This window comes from Grampus griseus, assembly GCF_964374135.1.
Source record: "Grampus griseus genome assembly, chromosome: 9".
Classification (NCBI taxonomy): domain Eukaryota; kingdom Metazoa; phylum Chordata; class Mammalia; order Artiodactyla; family Delphinidae; genus Grampus; species Grampus griseus.
In genome coordinates, this window is record NC_139003.1 from 17,074,957 (window position 1) to 17,094,187 (window position 19,231).

General features: G+C 35.8%; 1 protein-coding gene across 1 annotated transcript in view; it reads left to right on the forward strand.

The window, feature by feature from the left end:
- The first annotated feature begins 305 nt into the window (after nucleotides 1-305).
- The window catches only part of MTPN (myotrophin), a 61,944-nt gene continuing 43,018 nt past the window's right edge, over nucleotides 306-19,231 (forward strand). The window contains exon 1 of the mRNA XM_082661748.1: nucleotides 306-618. Within this exon, the coding sequence (XP_082517874.1) occupies nucleotides 547-618 (72 nt within the window). The 5' untranslated portion in view covers nucleotides 306-546. The remainder of the gene's footprint in view (nucleotides 619-19,231) is intronic.

Here is a 19,231-nt window from a genome sequence, read left to right on the forward strand (position 1 = left end):
TTTCTCTTAAGTTTTTCCCGCTTATGGGGCGCAGAAACGTCCTGATCCCCTCTGGAATACCCTAAAACTCCCGCCACACACTTTCTGCCCTTCCTGACCTCCGACCCCCTTGTTTGGCCTCCCAGACCCGCCCACTCCTCCCCCAGCAATCTCCGCCAGCCGTCCCAGCCACTGCGCCTGCGCACGCGGGGCGCTCGGCCGCGGGCCGTCGGGGCGGGGTCCCGAGCGGGGCGTTCCGCCGACGGGAAGAGGAAGAGGAAGTTGGGGGAGGGCCCTAGCGGGGAGTGAACCGGAAGTGCAAGCGCTCCAGCTTCTCTTCGGCCAGGCGGAACCTTCTCAGCTGGGCCCGGTGGCCGCAAAAAACTTTCTTTCTCCCGCCCTAACGGTCGCCGCGGCCAACTGCCTCGCTCGCCTGCCAGCCTACCCCGCCTTCTCTTTGCTCCGGCTCCGCGCGGCCCTGTCTCCCGCTCGCCCGGCGGTATCCGCTTGCTGCTGCCACCGCCTCCTCGTTTTCTGCCTGGCTAGCCGGCCCGCCCCGCTGCAGTAATGTGCGACAAGGAGTTCATGTGGGCCCTGAAAAACGGAGACCTGGATGAGGTGAAAGACTATGTGGCCAAGGTACGTGGGGATGAGTGGAGTCGCGAGAGCACGGAGGTGGGATGGAGGGGAGGCTGAGGAAGCTGCTGGGAGCTGGGCTGGCGGGGGCGGGGGTGGGGGAGACCTCCCGGGTGGAGGCGGCACCTAGAGAGCCGGGAGGCAGGGAGCGTCCAAACTGAAAGATGGGTCCACACAACGCGGTCGCGTTCTGTGTCAGGTAACTGCCGTGGTGACACAGTCAGGCTCTTGCCTTCCCGACCTCTTGGGGGAGGGGAGAGTGGTGACCCGCTCTTTTAGAGTCACTTACGAGCCCTGATGACTTGAGTTCGGCCCTTTTCTACTCCAGAGTTACACTTAAATCTTTTTCTGGACGAGGTAATTCTCCATCTTGGACCTGCCCACTACTGAATGAAGTAACAAGTGATTAGGGTCAGAGGAACGTTTTCTTTAACTTTGGGCCTGTTATGAATTTAAAGTATTCATTGACCGTGAAAAAGAGTACCGAAAATAGCAGTAGTTAAAATTCTGAAACTTGGTATCACTTCACTGTGAAGTCGTTTAACTTTGGGTGTGGCCTTTTCCCTCTCCCCCGCTAAAACAAATAACTTCTTTGCTTCCAGTGGTAAGGTTGTCATTTAGCATCTGGGCGTCTTTAAGTTATTTGAGCAGTTTCCAAACAAGTGTGTGAACTTTGGTTACTCTGTCTTTCTCCTTGATTCCATCAGAAATGCTTATATGTGTAATAAATAGTAAGGCAGTTTAGTCACAGTACTCTTGGGGGTAGAATCATGATGAAGAAAGCTAATCTCAAACCTAAACCCAGATGTGAATCCACGTTGTGATCAAGTGGTAAACTTAAAATTTCCAAGCTGGCCTGCCTTTGGACCCTGAAATTGTGCATTGTGTAAGTAGGAGAGAACTTACATGTGATTTTAATATGGTGATCTAAAAAGAAATCTTTCAAAACAAAAGTATGACTTTATTACCTAAGCATGGAGCACATCTTGCTTCTAAAAAGTATAGCTTTATGACATGATCAGGGAGGGCATCTTGCTCACCTTCTAAAAGTGTAAGAAGCCAATCCAGATTTTAGTTCTTCAAAGGATATGACCACTGGTATGTTGCTATGTTTTTGCTTCAGAGTTCTGTTAGAAACAAGTAACCAGAAGCAGAGTTTCTTAAAACTTACAGGATTGTGCAAGGCAAGCTACTGATAGTTTTTACTCTGTTTAGTACCATTACAATTTAGACTTTTCGCATAGTCTGAAATCGGACTTTTTGGATGTTTCCCTTAAGATTAAAGGAAGGAAATTACTTGGAACATTTCAGTCCATGGTATGGTTCCAGTGGTGGGACACTGAAGTACTCTGGAAGTGAGTGGGCTTTTGTTTTTCTGTTAATGGTGGAACCTAGGTTATTTGATATTCTTGAGATATGAAAAGTTCTTAAGTACTGAGCTTGCAGCTATAAAAATAAGTTTATATAGTGTCTTCCTGTTATATTATTTAGTATCATCCTTGTGAGTCTTGTAAAGTAAGTCCTTTTATTAGTCCCATTTTACAGATAAGATTACTGAGATGCAGGGTACTTAAGAGAAAAAAAAAAAAATCCAAAGTTATAGAGAGAACAAACGAAGGCAGAACTAAACTGCCGACTCCCAAACTTAGACTCCTTAACTTCTCCATGCAGTCTCTCACAATCTAAACTGTAATTGTGAAAATTTATGATATCAAGATTTCTAGCAGGACATTCCCAAGGTCCACATCCAGGCAGATTATGCATAGTTTTCAATCACACAAAAACATTTTTGTAAAAATATGTGCCAATACCAATGGATTAATTTATTTTCAGTTAGTTTTTAAATTAGGTCATTCTATTCAGTTTGATTTTGATTTTTTCCCTATTACTACCATACTGCTTACTGTCATTAACAAAAAAGATGTGCATGAGAGGGAAGGATAGACAGTCAAAGCAAAGTAAAAGAAAGTATTAAGAACTGGTTTATCCAAAAAGGTTTGACTCTAAAGTAATTCTGTGAACAGACCATTGAGCTTTTTCCTTTCTTAGTTTTTATTGGGTAACTTGAGTCTCTTCAAATATCTTTTGCTTTGTTAATGAAAAATAATAAAAAACAAAACAACCAAAAACTAGCACTCCATTTTTTTCTGACTGAGCTCCCTTATTGTGCCTTTTCACATTTCAGGTCCTCATACATGGTTTCTTCTGCTCAGCCTCTATCTTCCCTGCTTATTCACTGATTTACCTTTTTCATCCACCAATTTTTGCACACATTATTATTCTCTAAGTTTATGTAATGTGCATTTATCTGAGTGTGTACAAAGAAAGTACGTAAAGAAACATTTGGACTTGTGTAGCTTTCCTTCTAAGGGGTGAGAATCTTTAAAAATACTCTTCTGAGTACTCCTGTGAATATCTCTCACATTGCTAACATTTAAGAATGGACCTGTGGGTGAAGCATTTTAGCATTTCCCTTTTTAAAAATTAATATTTTAAAAAACAATAATTGTATTTTTCTATCTGTTTCTGACTTCTATACAGAAATCTGGAGTATGGATAGGCATAAATTGTTGGTTTGGGGTAACTTCTTGAATTCTGAAAAATAAGTTCAGAGTTCCAAAACCATTGAAAATTGTTATGTTCCTAAATGGAAAAAGCAGCATATAAAGAAAAACTTAAGATTACTCCATATTAAATATTCATCTGTGTCATTAAAACAATATCTGAAACAAATTGGTTTCTTGACTGACCAAAAGACCATATTTACTTAATTCATCCATTTTTCTTGGGCACCTTTCAGGCCCCCAGCACTTTGCTAAGCCTGGCATAATAGTGAAGAATTTGGACGCAATGCTCAGAAAACTCATATGTTTATATTAAGCAGACCTATGTGGAAAAGCGTTCATGGTTTTAAAGTAGCATGCAAAGTAAAATAACATCTCACTTTCGTAAGCAGTTTGTCCAATTGGAAAACAAGAGAAAGTAAGATATTCATGAGCAGTAATAGTAGATATTCACCCATTTTCAATCTGTATGATTCCTCTTGGTGCCTTATTTTTGCCTTCCATTTCTGCCTTTATGTTAATTTCTCCCATTGGAGTTAATTCGGCCCTCACTTGAGCTCCGGACTGCCTAATGGATAGCGCCATTCAGATAAATTCCAAATTGAGCTCACATTTTCTTCTCAAAAATTGTTTCTATTTCTCTTGTCCCCATTTTGACTAATGACATTATGACCCAATCATTTGCCCAAACTAGAAATTGGGGAATTTTCCCAAATTTCTGAGTGTTATCAGGACTCCCTTTCTTAGTCTCTCTCATCCATTCCTTACTCTACATTCTTATCACTACTTTAGATTAGTTGCTGCTGCTTAACCATCTGGACTGTATTTTCCTTGACTGTAGTTCCCCCCTCTTTCCTGATCAACTTGAACATCTCAGCTGGAGGGATCTCTCTCTAATACGAATCTGAGCATCTTATCTTTTTCAGCCAACCTTCTTCACTGCCCTTACACTTTTGTGATTCCCCATTATTTATTTTAAAAAAGGGCCAACTCCTCCTTGGTTTGGCGTACTAGATCGTGAAAATCTGGCCTATGCTGGCCATTTTAAACTCTCTCTACACGCTCTCTGCTCCAGACCCTGCTAGGCTGTTTCTTACTTGTGTATCTTCACATGTGCTCTTTCATCTTCTTTGACCAAGTCAGCTCACCTCAGTCCCTAACTCCCAACCTGATGAGCTATTTTTCCTCTTAGCTTAAATATCATCTCTTCCAGAGAAGCATTTTGACTTCAAATGGAGTGCTGCCTCTTTTACTGTTTCACTTATCAAATTGCTGTGATTTTGTTTATATGTCTGTCTTTAATTAAAGGCTGTGAGCCTCTGGAGGATAGATACTATATCCTTTTTCATCTTTGTGTCTCCAGTATAGTGCCAAGGAATTTCACGCATTAAAAGCATATGTTCCAAGTAAGAAATTCTTTTTATTCTTAACTTCACTATAGTTTCAACATCTTGCATTAGTTATATAATAATAATTACCATTGACAGGATGACTTATATTGCCAGGTACTAGAAAGCATTCTGTAAGATTTTTACGTAAATTTTCATTTGCCTTTTACCACAGCCTTTCAGTATAGGTAATAGTATTCCCATTTTGAAGATGAGGAAATTGAAGCTTAGAGAAGTTAAGTAATTTAACAAGGTCACAAAATAAGTAGCACAACTGGGATTTAAACCCAGAGCTGTCTGAATCTACAGCCCATATATTTTTCACCAGATCAGTCTGCCTTGAAATGGTTATCTGGCTTCTTAGCTCACAGTTGCTTAGCATGAGCACATTAAGAAAATGAGAAAGGGGCTTGCAAGAGGCAAGCACAAGTTATCTCTGTGAATAAGGAATAGTAAAAGGGGTACAGTTTTTTAAATTTTCAACTGTTTAATTGTAAAATTGTTACATTTGGAAATAATTAGCATGGAGACATCGCTATAAACTTTAAGTCTTGTCAGGTGCTGTCTTTCTCAAAGTGTCTGTAAAGAAACTGATTAATTGATTGATTGATTGAAAGCTTGTGGAAACTTTTTTGTATGTGTCGTCATGCGTAATCTTATAATTTGTATTAATAATTACGATCCTGTACAGTACAGGAAAAGTTAAATTGTGTCTGTTTGCCTTAAGAAGAAACAAAAGTTAACTGAAGTATTGAGACTTCTATTCAGAATGGTTTAAATTAAACAAATGGCACTTTTTTCAAAAGATATGTTCTTAAAACTTTATATATTTGAGTACTGTGATGCCATGTACAGGTATAATTTCATTTATTTATCACATCAACCCCTGAACATAGTTAATATCGTTAACCCAATTTTAGAGATTTTAGAGATGAAGAAATAGAGGCAAAGATTAAATAACTTGCCCAAGGTCATACAGCTCTTGAGTAATGAAGCTGAGATTTGAACTTAGTCTCTCTGGCTTCAAAGCTCCTTGCTATTTATGTCAGCATACCATTGACTTTCATTTCTCAATAATGCTAGGTAACTCAGGGAGTACTGTATTATTGAGTAAGTATTAAAAATAATCACAGCAGGATGGTAATTATCCATTGAGACTACTTAGAGGTGAGCTTTGTGATTAGTTTTGAGGATCCAACTCTCTTAGAGGTGAATGCTTGTGAGTTATATTGATAAGTAGTACCTTAGAATCTACAGTAGGTCTGATATATATACTCTCTTGTTTACATGTGCTTCTGTTTCACTTACTGTGAAATACTATACATCAGGCCTCTAACTTCCCTTTCTCTGTGGTTTCCTTTCCCTCTCCAGCCCCCAATCTAATTACACCTGCCTTTGACACTCTGGTATGTTTGAAAAGCAACAATTGTTCACCTGTGAGAGAAAATGATCTCTTGAACCTGAGAGAAAAGTATCAACTCTAATCTTTAGAAATTGCATGACTTATTGGGATCACTTTTCACTTTCCTAATAAAATAGGCAATTGAAAAGAGGTCCTGATTCACACTATCTTGCATGTATCAGTTTTATGCAGTTTCCTTTTTTGTTGTTTCTTTTTGTTTGTTTGCTTCTTTTTTAAATTATCAGTTTCTTTCTTATAAAAATTTGTCACTGTGTTATGCCCTTTCTGCAGCAGGGCTTGTGACCCAGTCAGAAAGCCAGTAGGTCAGCTTGTAGAAGAAGGTGCCCTCAGTAGATACAGAAAGTTTAGTATAGATACTTTTCTATTAGTCTTTTACTTTGAATTTAAAATAATGCAAGATCTTTTTAACATTGGAAGACAAGTTTTCACTCAGATGTCCATATGTAGTGTTTTGCTTTGAGATTTTAAACATTATCAAACTAGGGCAAACAATTTAAAGTGTAATATGTTAAAGCTGATTTAAATTTTAAAATGATATATGCTTATTATTTAAGAGATAAAGCTGTATTGATAGAATAAAGTGCAACAAAGGGTCCCATTGCCCATTATCCCTACCCAGGTGGTTTTTTAAATTTAAAATATAGATTTTATTAGGTATTTTTAAGACAGAAGAGTATTTAAAAAGGCAAAAATTGGCCCACAATTCTACTCTGTAGATAATTCCTATTAACTTTAAAAAGTGACATTAACTCGGGAACAGATTAGAAAATGCAAGACCTGTGGCTCTCTGCCCCAGTCCCTGTGAACAAAGTTAACCACACTTAACAGGTTCACATAATTAATTCCAGAGAAACATTGGAAAACCCGCTTACTCATCCATTTCCCCACTTAAAAATAATTCTATACACACTTCTGCACTTTGCTTTTTTTAATTCCTTAATAGTTTATTTTAGATTCTACACTGAAATTTATTCATCCCCCTGCCTTTTTAAATGGTGCATGCCTCCATTTTATGGATATACCATAATTTATTTAACTAATGCTCCATGATAAACATCTTTTTCCAGCGTATGTTATCATGATTACCTTTGTACATACGTTTGACAGCTTCTCAGGCTATATCTGGATGACCCTCCCGATGAATTTTATCAACTTAGACACACATCAGTAGCACTTGAGACTGATCATTCCCTAAGACATTGCATTTTTGCCATTTGAATAGGTGATTTGCATTTCTTTAATGAGGAAATCAAACATCAGAACTTTATTAGCATTTGTATTCATTTCCTCAGATTTCTTATTTATATCTTTTGTTCATTTTTCTAGTAGGCAATTGGTCTGTTTTTTATTGATTTGTATGAGCCCTTTATAAATTAAGGAAGTTAGTATTTTGGGTTTGTTTGTTTGTTTATTTATTTATGGCTGCGTTGGGTCTTCCTTGCTGCGTGTGGGCTTTCTCTAGTTGCGGGAAGCGGGGGCTGCTCTTCATTGAGGTGTGCATGCTTCTCATTGCGGTGGTTTCTCTTGTTGCGGAGCACGGGCTCTAGGCGCACGGGCTTCAGTAGTTGCGGCATGTAGGCTCAGTAGTTGTGGCGCACAGGCTTAGTTGCTCCGCGGCATGTGGTATCTTCCCTGACCAGAGCTCAAATCTGTGTCCACTGCATTGGCAGGCAGATTCTTAACCACTGCACCACTGGGGAAGTCCAGGAAGTTAGTTTTTTTATCATATGTTTTGCAAATATTTTTTCCAGTTTGTCTCTTGGCTTCATTTTTTTGGTTGTTGTTTTACAACAGTCTTTACTTTTTACGTGGTTAAGTATATCCCTTTTTCCCCCTTTTGTGACTTGGATTTTGTGTCCTATTTAAAGAGACCTGTTTATTCTCCTCTATCAGATTATGAATAAATTTGGTCTTTCTTCCAGAACTTCTGTTTTTCATTTTTTTGCATTTTAGGCATTTGATCCTTCAGTTACTTATTTTGAAGTAAGACATGAAATAGGAATATAGTTTGTGTATTTTTTTAACAGTTTCTACATTTATTGTAATTCCTCTTTACCTACTAATCTGAACTATTTATCATAAAGAAAATTCCAATATGTGTTTGGATTTCTTGCTCTTTTTCTATCCACTAAACTGTTTTAATGGTAGTTTCATAATATGTTTTAGTATGGGATAGAGCCACTTTCCCTCTTATATTCTCTTTAGAATTTTTGCAGGAGGGTTCCTATAAGGATTTTTCCTTTTTTCTATCATTTCAGGGAAACAAGGAGCATTTTTGGAACCTACCTCACATTTAACCCATATGACTTCATAAACATTAAACTTTTTTTTTTTTCTGGCTCGCTGGCATTATGTGAAGACATGATGCTTTAGATTTTAATTCGTTATGAAGTATCTTAAGATAGGAGGATATGGTACAGTACAGCAATATTCTGTGTCAAAGTATTTGAAACAATAAAGTTGTGCTTAGGTCATCAAATCACCGCTGAATTGATAATTAAGAATTACTTTATGGTACTACATCAAAAGCCACCTTGTAATGAGAAATATGGCTGAAAGTAATTTTTTTGCAACTTGATTTATTTTTTTAGTCCAGAAACCATTATAAGGGTGTAGAGGACCTGTGATTAATGAAAGCAGTGAGAAGAAACAAAAACATAAGCTGACCCAAGAAAATGAAGAGAAAAGAGTCACATTATCTTAAAGTTCCACAGAACCATACAATAATTAATATGTATAAATGTAACCTTGAGCTTCAAGAAAAGTTAAAATTTGATCTACTTTGATCTAAACAGAGATGTGTATGATATATTTTGGAAAGATTTCTATTTGACCATATAAAGTAATGAATATTTTGATACTTGGGTCTAAATTCTTGGCCCTCTGAAAAATTTAGATATCAGAAAAAGGTAGATAATAAACATATTACCCATAGCATAATAAAAACCATAGTAGCAAATTCCCTGTCCTTAGGGAATTTGGAATTTTGTGATTGGTTTAACTATGATTGAATGTATTGGCTTTGCAATTAAATCCTCCAGCTGTGGCTCTCTTACTAACTGGATCACTTTGAATGAGTTAGCTAACTGCTCAGAACTTGAGTTTCCTCAATTGGGGAAAATGGGGATAATGATACCTACCTAATATATGTAAACTGTATACTATTTTCCCTGCCACATGGTGAGTGCCAATAAATGTTAACCATTGTGATTAATAATAATAACCAGAAATTTGTTTAGTAGCAAAACTACTTAAAGATCATCTAGTCCGTCTCCCTTATTTTGTAGGTGAGGAAAAATCAGATGTTAAAGGACTTGACCCAGATTATACTGCTAATTAGGATTAGGAGTTTAATTCACTTTTCCTGACCTGAACAGGTGCCTTTTTCACTACGCTACAGTGTTTTCTAATGAAGTGCTTTATACTAGCTGTTACCTCTGTTGGAGTATTCTTTTTTTGCCCCACCCCATTTGCTTGGTAAATTTCTGGTTATTTTAAAGTTTTTGTTCTGCATAGCATTCCCTGACTGTAGTTAATCCCTCGTTTATGCCAACATGGTATCTAATATAGAGCTTTCTTATTATATTATGTTTTAGTGTAGTTTCTTAAACTTGAGGGCTATGGGCTCCTGACTTGACTGACAAGTCCCTGGACTTGAGTTTGAAAAACTGAGTGGCTTAAGAAACTCAAATCTTGCTCTGTGAAATATGTCTTTAAGTTTTGAATGTTGAAAAAGAGTTTTGTCTTAATGACTGGTTAAAAAAACAAAGGTGAATGTATAGGAGTATATCACTTGTTATTATTTAAGTATTTGAATAGGTATTTGAGCACACAGAGACTCCCCCTCAAAATATTTCTGCAAATCTTGATTTAAGATACAGTGTTTGTAGAGGGGGGGTTGTTTTCTTGGGGGTGGGGCTTCCCAGCCTTTGAAGCCCCTTCCTGTGTTTGAGGAGTTCCCTGCTATATAGTATGAATCTTGGTGAAGTGCAAGCCCTGGCTCCCACTACATAAAAGCAAAAAAGGACAAATAAATTGTTTTCTCGTGCCCAAACTTTAGGAAATTGGCCCATAGCTCAAACATGACTAATTGGGTGCTTTTATCTGGAGCCTGTGTGGGCACAGTAAAAGATGTAGTGGCAGCAATAAAGCATCCAGTTGCCAAAAGGAGAAGTAGTGACATCTCTTCTGTACTCAGGTGGCTCATGTCACAGATTTTGATTTTTATTTCTTGCCTTTAAGCCTTCTCGCTCAGTTCCTGCCCGTTTACTGAGTGCAGTTCTTCAAACTTCCCAGCAATTCTGAGAACTACTTTTAATGCCTGTTTAATGCATTACATTTCTGTTGATCAGTATGAATTGGTTTCTGTTGCTTGCAGTTAAGAACCCCATATTAATTTTTACCTGCCTGTCCCCTGTTGAGCTATGAATTTTTTAGAAGGTATCTTTGTATTCCCAATCTTTATCACATTGTCTTTTATCCACCTATATAGTTTAGTTAAATTTGCGTTGAAGCCATATCTCTAGGAATTAACCCTTCCTTGCTTTGTTGTTTTCAAAGTTGTTTTACCACATACCTCTTTAAAACAGATGTTCTTAGTGTAAATGATATTCCTGCATTTCCTCACTTAAAAATAGCTCAGTTTTCAAACTTGGTTCACTTTTTCCTCACTACTGTAATAGTTGTGAAATACAGTAATAGTGATAGCAGTTGTATAAATATAACACAAACTTCCACTTGTAACCTCTCGTGGCCATCATTTTAGAATTTCAGTTAAGAATTTTTAAATTCTTAATTTCATTGCAGCAGTATTTACAGTAGCCAAGATATGGAAGCAACCTAAATGTCCATCAGTAGATGAATGGATAAAGATGTGGTGTATATATATACAGTGGAATATTACTCAGCCATAAAAAAGAATGAAATCTTGTCATTTGCTACATGGGTGGGCATCAAGGGTATTACGATAAATGAAATAAGTCAGAGAAAGACAAATACTATATGATTTTCACGTATATGTGGAATCTAAAAACCAAAATAAGTGAACAAACATAACAAAACAGAAATGGATGCATAGATATAGAGAATGAACAGGTGGTTGCCAGAGGAAGGAGAATGGGAGGGGGTGAGTGAAATAGGACATTAAGAGTTATAAACTTCCAGTTACAAAATAAATGAGTCACAGGAAAGAAAGGTACAGTGTGGGGAATATAGTTAATAATATTGTAATAACTTTGTATGGTGACAGATGGTAACTATTATGATGATCATTTTGAAATGTATAGAAATATCAAATCACTATGATGTGTACCTGGAACTAACATAGTGTTGTAGGTCGTTTATACTTCAATTTAAAAAAAATAAGATTACATATATGAAAAGTGCTTTGAATAAAGACATGTGAAAATACTGTTACTCACTGAGGAAAATACTAAAATCTATAAATGTCTTAAATGTAAATGTTTCCATTTTATTTACTATATATATTAATAATTGCCTTAAATTGTCATTTAATCCCAATATAACTTAAGTTGTTAAAAAAAATAAAAAAGAGGATTTCCCTGGTGGTGCAGTAGTTAAGAATCCACCTGCCAACGCAGGGGACATGGGTTTGATCCCTGGTCCAGGAAGATCCCACATGCCGCAGAGCAACTAAGCCTGTGTGCCACAACTACTGAGCTTGCGCTCTAGAGCCTGCAAGCCACAGCTACTGAGCCTGTGTGCCACAACTACTGAAGCCCGCGTGCCTAGAGCCCGTGCTTCACAACAGGAGAAGCCACCACAATGAGAAGCCCATGCCCTGCAACGAAGAGGAGCCCCCGCTCGCCGCAACTAGAGAAAGCCCGCGCACAGCAATGAAGACCCAATGCAGCCAAAAATAAATTTAAAAAAACCCTCAGCTTTCTCATCTGAAAATAGGGATTACAATAAGTACCCTATTCACGTTTTAGCCATAAATTTTATGCAAAAATTTTACCCAATTTTTAAAAGAGATAATTAATGTAAAATTTAACAAAGCAGTGCCTAAGATATTGTAACTGTGTAGTAAATATTTGCTATTTGTGTTGTTTTTATTTAGACCCTTTCCTAAGAGGAGGCTTAGAGACATCAAGGCTCTCTTACAGCCTGGACTTTGTAAGCCATACAGTCTCTATCACAACTGTTCATCTCTGCTGCTGTTAAAAAGCAGCCATAGATGTTATGTAAACAAATGAGCATGTCTGTGTTCCAGTAAAACTTTATTTACAAAAATAGGCAGCAGACGAGGTTTGGCTCCACTGGTCATAGTTTACTCACTCCTGCATAACATTGAAGTTACAAAAACCAGGTTGTCCGATAAACTAAATTTCATTTCTTTCTCCTTGAGTTTTTGAAATCTAAAATAATTAAAATATATGATCAAATATAAAACTTATTTTCGGGATCAGCCTTTCCAAAAATATGATCTTTATGGTTTAAAGGTATTGAACTGTAAGGAAAAGCAAGGCATGGAAAGCCATGTACAGATAGGGGGAAGAGAGAAGAGAGGCTGAATGAAATTCTTTAAAAGAAAAAGTGTAGTGTTTCTACAGTAAATGTGAACCTTTAGGCAAGAGGCCTAAAATTATTCTGAAAATTAGGAATCATTACTTATAAACATGCAAAGAGAAACTAGATCTTTAAACTGTGAAAGGGAATTTTACAAAATCTTCTCAGCTATCAAAGGTCATCCATCACCAAAAACGTGCCAGAATTCTTCTCTTTCCGGCCCTAGTGCCAGTCGCGTGACCTGGCTTGATTTCCAACTCTAGGAGTGAAAGAGAAGGCTAGTTAGCACAGTTCTCACTGGTTCATTCACAGTTCATTCATCAAATATCATTTGAGACCTACAGTGCTGGCCAGTGTATTCAATAACTCTTCTGAGGATGAGTTTTCTTTGGTAGGTTCAGATAAAAGAGTGTACAGGACAAACAACAAGATAGATAGTTGTATGGGTTCTCAATAAATTATTTCCCTATATAATACGTGACATATGAAAAGAACTTAGAAAGCAACTATACAAACGTGTTAAGAAAACATACAACTGTATAAAAAGAATAGATTGCTGTAAGAGCCAAGAAATCATATTTGGTTGCAATATAGAGGAGAATGAATGCTATAGAACATCACATTCAAAATGGAAGATAACGAGAACAGAATGCCTTCCCTTTGAGTACTCACTCTATGCCAGGTATGGTTCCACGTAATAAATATACATACAGATATGTATGAAATTTAATCCTCACATCTACCCAGGTAGGCCTTATCTCCATTTCATAATTAGGGAAATGGAAATTAAGTAACTTGCCTGCAATCCTACAACTAATGAGTGGAAGGATTGGATTTGATCTGATTCGTTCTAGAAGAGTATTCTTTCCACATCATTTGTAATGAAATGTTTCAGAACTACATGTGAAATACTAGGTGGAAAAAAAAATCAAGATTAAGTATTACAGTAGGTAAAACATTGAGATCAAACCAGCAGAAGATAGGGAAGAACATACAAGTTTGAACTGATAAATAGAAATACAAGTTTTCAGAAAAAAGACCCCAGATTGGAAATAGACAGTCCCTATACTTCTATTCAAAATTAATAAACCCAAATGAAGAGCAAGATACATGCTGGCTAAAATGATTAACTATGAAATTTTTTTTTTTTTTAGTCTGTAAGCTTCTGGGCAAAATAATAACATTAATTTCCAAGGGGTTAAAAAAAAATCATCTTACCTTTAGATTATTTTCTGTGATGGTACTGGAAAACAGTGAAATAAGCAGTTCTGTCAGGAATAAAAGATATGAATATATTTAAGTTGTCATTCATGTATGATGGTGACAAAAAACAATTTTAAGAAAATATATAACCCCCTTCCCACTCAGCAGATTTCTACAGAGATCATGCCTGAAATTTTAGGGACTGAATTTTTCTTTCTCTTCCCTTCTCTCTTGCCCTGTCCTTTCCTCCCTTTCTCCCTCTCTCTCCTTATCATGGGATTATTTACAGATACAGCCTTTAAGAATATAAACCATTGGAACAGAGTACAAGGGATTTCCCAGGCTACATAATATTTTTAGGAATTTATTCCAATTATGGAGCCATGAATTAGTTTCTTGAAAATGAAGCTACTTTTTGATCATATTAATCTTTTTCCACATTGAGATACTGCCAGAATGTTTTGGATGGATTTTCTTAATTTTGGTAGTCTTTCTTCATATAGAAATATATATTTTGTTAAATTAAAATTGTAATTTTATACCATCAGTAAAAATTTTAATACTTCACTATTTTCAATTAGAAAATGTCTAATTGCTTTTAAACCTTTCAAAGAAAAGTGTGCTTTTAATAAGTAAATCAACTATATAAAACTAATTTAAATGCCTGAAGTAGTCATTTTGAAAGAAAAAAAAAACTTGAAAGTTCCAGATAGATGTATAGATGGTATATATGGTAACATACCATAAGATTTCGGACCTTAATTATTGCAGGCTTCCATTTTAAAACGTTTTTTTGTTAGTAAGAAAGAAAGATGCTTAACACTTTTATGGATTAAAAATACTTATAAAGACTTACACATTTGCACTTAACATGTTTTCTGGTGCACATTTTATTTCTTTGCTTTCTGTTCTGTGTGATGCTGCTAATAAGTAAATTAATGAAAATGAACCTATAATTTGAATACATACTTTCAGAACCTTGAATAGTCCTAGGTTAAGAGTCCCAGAGACAGAGATACATAATTATTTGTAAAATGGTGTTAAAAACACAGGACTTCGTTTTATTTTGTAGTTCTCATCCTTAAACAAGGTATATGTGTTTTGTTTGTTCTTTACTGCAAACAGCTTTTTTCTTTTTGGCCAGATTCTCAGCCATCACAACCATTGAAGTGTGTCAAAATTACTACCACTCATAGTAATTTTGTCAGTGAAAATAACCCTCAATTGGGAACATATCTGAGGTGACTTATCTGTTGGATATTAGAAGGTGATCACTTTGGTCAGGATCAGCCTAGTATGGATTTTTAACTAGTAATAAGAAACTATTGTTTAAAACATTTAAAGTGCTTTATGAAGCTGTATCTTCATATATTACATTTATTAAAGAGATGCTCATTAAATGATTATTTGTTATGGGTATCATTGTTCATTACTTTGAAATGAGTTCATATTTATAACATTGAGAGTTCGATGCATTTGGTGTGACAGAACTTTACTGTTAACTTTGTAGAAACTATGTGGACTAAGAGCAAGCTGATTTTATTTTATACTCTTCTCAGACTTTCTACCTTTCTGTTGTGCCATCTATCTATATTCTGTATCGTAAAGTTTCATATAATATTATCTGCAACTCTGGTACTGGTATTTATAACTCTGGTACTGGTTTTACCCACTAATGTCACCAGTGCAGTAATATATGATTTTTCTTGGCAAAGTAATATCCTAAGGTAAGGACTTTTAACCTTGAGTGGCAGGGGAGGGAGGAGGACAGAGGGAGGGTCATAGGAAAGGAAGGTCCATAGCATTCATCCAGTTCCCAAAAGGATCTGTCATCATAAAAATACTGAAAAAGAAAAACAAAACAAACAAAACCTAAACACCTGAGTCTTACAGTCTTTGAATTCTAAGTGGGGACAGGTAATACTTAGCTGTAACTGAATTACTAGGGACATTGACTCAACTGTATAGAATTTGTTAAATTTAATAGTTTTGCTACATTCTACAATCAGTCAGGTGTCCAGTATTAATTTACGTGCTGCACTACAAAATGGTCACACGTATGCTAATTTAATCTACTCTTTGCTAAGTAGCTTTTGAGGACACTGGTTTCTTGTGACAGTAGAGTATGTACTTATGCCTTAGAGCTCAGTTGCAGCAACGTGTACGTATCTTAAAGATCAAAGGAAGAGAATTAGTCGTTTCTTTTCACCTGAAGAAAAGCCTAAAAAAGTAGGAGAAGGCTAAAATAGTAGTTCTCTGCAGGAGCCAGATAACCATTTCATTTAGAAATATTTTAAAGAACACTATCCCATCCGAATGTTTATTATTCAAATGAACCTCATCTTGTGTAGTAGAGGCCTATAAGAAGTACTGGATCTATAGTAACTATCTCCACCAAACTATACTTTCGAGATGCATTTTAAAAATGTTGCTATTAAGGATAGGAAATCTGAAACTATTAAAAATATGTTTTTATTCCATATTAAAGCCATGTAGGAGAGTGGGGAAGGCAAAGATTGAGAAAAACTAGGGGAAATCTAGTGAAAGGAAGAGTTAGACATCTAAAAATATAGAAATACTAAGTAAACTAGACTGTTCTGATTTACTCTGTATTTGGATTGTGGGTGTTAGAGATAGAACACTTCCTATCATAAAGCCCCTTGAAATTTCTTTACTGGTGTACCTAACCTATTACCCTTTGTTTGCCTTAAACTTCTAGTAGCTGCACTTGCAATGAAGTAGTAACAGCAGCCTACCAGAAGAAAATTTGCTCTCTGGACCATATAAGTGATTAGACTAGTAATATCCCTAGAACACGGATAAAGCAAACCAGAGACCTAATTTTTTTTTTCTTTTCTATTGAAGTATAGTTGATTTACAATGTTGTTTTAGTTTCAGGTGTACAGCAAAGTGATTCGGTTTATATATATATATATAATTTTTTTCAATTCTTTTCCATTATAGGTTATTATAAGATATTGAATATAGTTCCTTGTGCTATACAGTATATCCTTGTTGTTTATTTTATATATGGTAGTGTGAATATGTTAATCCCATACTCCTAATTTATCCCTAACCCCCCTTCCCCTTTGGTAACCATAAGTTTGTTTTCTATGACTAGAGTCCTAATTTTTGCACTGTGCTATGAAATAACAATAATCACAATATCCCAGTGGCCACTGTTTAATGTGAGGTTGTTTACTGAGTGCTTGGTCTACATTTTTTTGTTTAATTGTCAGAAAATTTTGTTTTAAAAAAGACCATAAAAGACTTTTTGCAGATGAGGTAAATGAGACTTGAAGAAATTCAAGTAACTTGCCCAGGGTAACCAAGCTAGTAAATGGAAGAGCCAGAATTTATTTCTGGATCTGTTAGATTCCAGAGAGCACTCTTGTTCCATTACAGGAACATGAGTATTATTATTTTTTTAATTAAGGAGGGAGAGGAAGAATGGAGTTTGAAGTTTTGTTTGACTTAGCACAAACTGTTGTCAAAAGAGAAACTTTTAGAACCACAGTGACCATAATCCAGCTCTTGCTGAGCAGGTTACAGGCCATTACTTGACCTGATGAACTTTGCCTGTTTTGTTCACTTCTGTATTTCTACCACTTAGAATAATGTATAGCTCATAGTGGGAGCTCACAAATATTTGTTGAATGAATGAAGGAATGACTAAATAAATGACTAGTGAATGAAAAACTCTTTAAAGCTTCAAGGTCTTATGAAAGATCTACAGCTGTGTATACCAGGGTAAGAGGAGTTTATGTAGAAAGAGCTTGCAGCTATTCTCTATCCAGAAGGCAAAATCAAGATCAGATTAAGGAATATCGGGTCAAGGTGAAAGTCATTGGTAAAATTTAGAGTCTAAATGACAGGAAAAGAAGAGCATCCAAAGTCTGAATAGGAAAGAGGGCATTAGCAGAGTCCAAGTGAACCAATTCACCTCCTTCTTGACGTTAGCAAACTGGCAGATAGGGTGTCTGAATGGGGAGGGGCGGGGGGAGTAACATCCTTATAGGATTTAACTCTTGCCACCCAGTGCATTAGGGGGGTTCTGTGTTCTTTGATACTTTTAACTACTTCTAAGGTGTAAGTAAGACGAAGAATGAGGAGATCAAATAAAAAAGATGCCAGGCCGCTTTGACTTAATCATGTAAAAAAGTGGTTCAGCATTTCAAGCTTCATAATTAAATAATAATTTAAGTCCTTGTAAGACTTCTTTACCTTTGGCACAGAATGTTGCTCATTGTTTTCCCCTAATTTGTTATTCAAGAGGAAACAGTCAAATTGCTACACAAGATCACCAAAGCCAGGTATTAGTTTGCCAGTTTTGTTTAAAATGAAAAGTGAATTGAGCAAGTACTTTGGCTCCTAGACTTTGATTCAAAATATTAAGACTTTTTTTTTTAATTAGCTTGGAGATTTTCTGCAGTTAGTGCTGTAATTGCTGTATATTGTTCTTAATTCTTTTCTTCTGTTCTGAATGTTCATTTTTATAAGGATATATATAATTTGAACAGTGTCAGGTTTGGGAACAATTATTCTAAAGGAAATATTGATGGATATATATTATATATGTATGCATATATATATATTTATAAATATATATAAATATTGGGGGGTTTCTCAAGCATTAGGAACTCTAATGAACTCTTAGTAACACTGATTTTTACAAAACTAGAAGGATAGATCTTTCAAGTCAGATGTTCTGAGGTTAATTTTCTTAGGAAGCAAGATGCATTGAATGGTGTTTCTATACAGACTTTTTTATGGACTTCTAAATTTGTAAAGATTGTCATTACCTTTCAGCTTATATGAAAAGTTATCACAATTAGTGTACTTAAAATTTTTGTTGTTGTTTCAAGACTTAAGCAGAATTATAAATGTTTTCAAAATTTAATATGAAGTAAAAGAATTGTGGCAGACTTTAAAAATCCATACTTTTAATTTAACCATCTCACAAAAGCTCACTTGGTTTTGCACAGTTTTGGTTCTGTCTATAAGTAATATTCTTTAATATAATTAACATTTTTACCTTATTTTCAAAATAGTCTAATTCTAGTATTGCGTTCCTCTTTACTCCATCAGTAATTTAGGACATTAAGTGTTGGTTTGGTTGTGTGTGTGTGTTTGTGTGTTGTTTTGTGTGTTATTTTTGTTGTTTCCTTGGTGTTTTTGTTCTGTTTTGTGTTTGTGATAAAGCCTTTGGTACTAATTTTTAGTTTTATTGCATTGGGATTAGAGAATGGGTTCTGTAAGCTCCTAAACTTGGGAATGTATTGAGGTTTTCTTCGGTCTATTATAAATGAGTTTTGTCAATAGTCAGTGGAAATAGAATTGTAGTTTCCATAGAGTCGAGAGTTTGGTATATATTAATTCAATCTCATTAATTATTAATCAAGCCTGGCTATATTCTTAACTGCCAAAGACTGAGATTATTATGATAGTCCCTCACTCCAATGCTGTTTTTTTAATGTATACTTCATTTTGCTGATTTTTTCTTCTTTCCT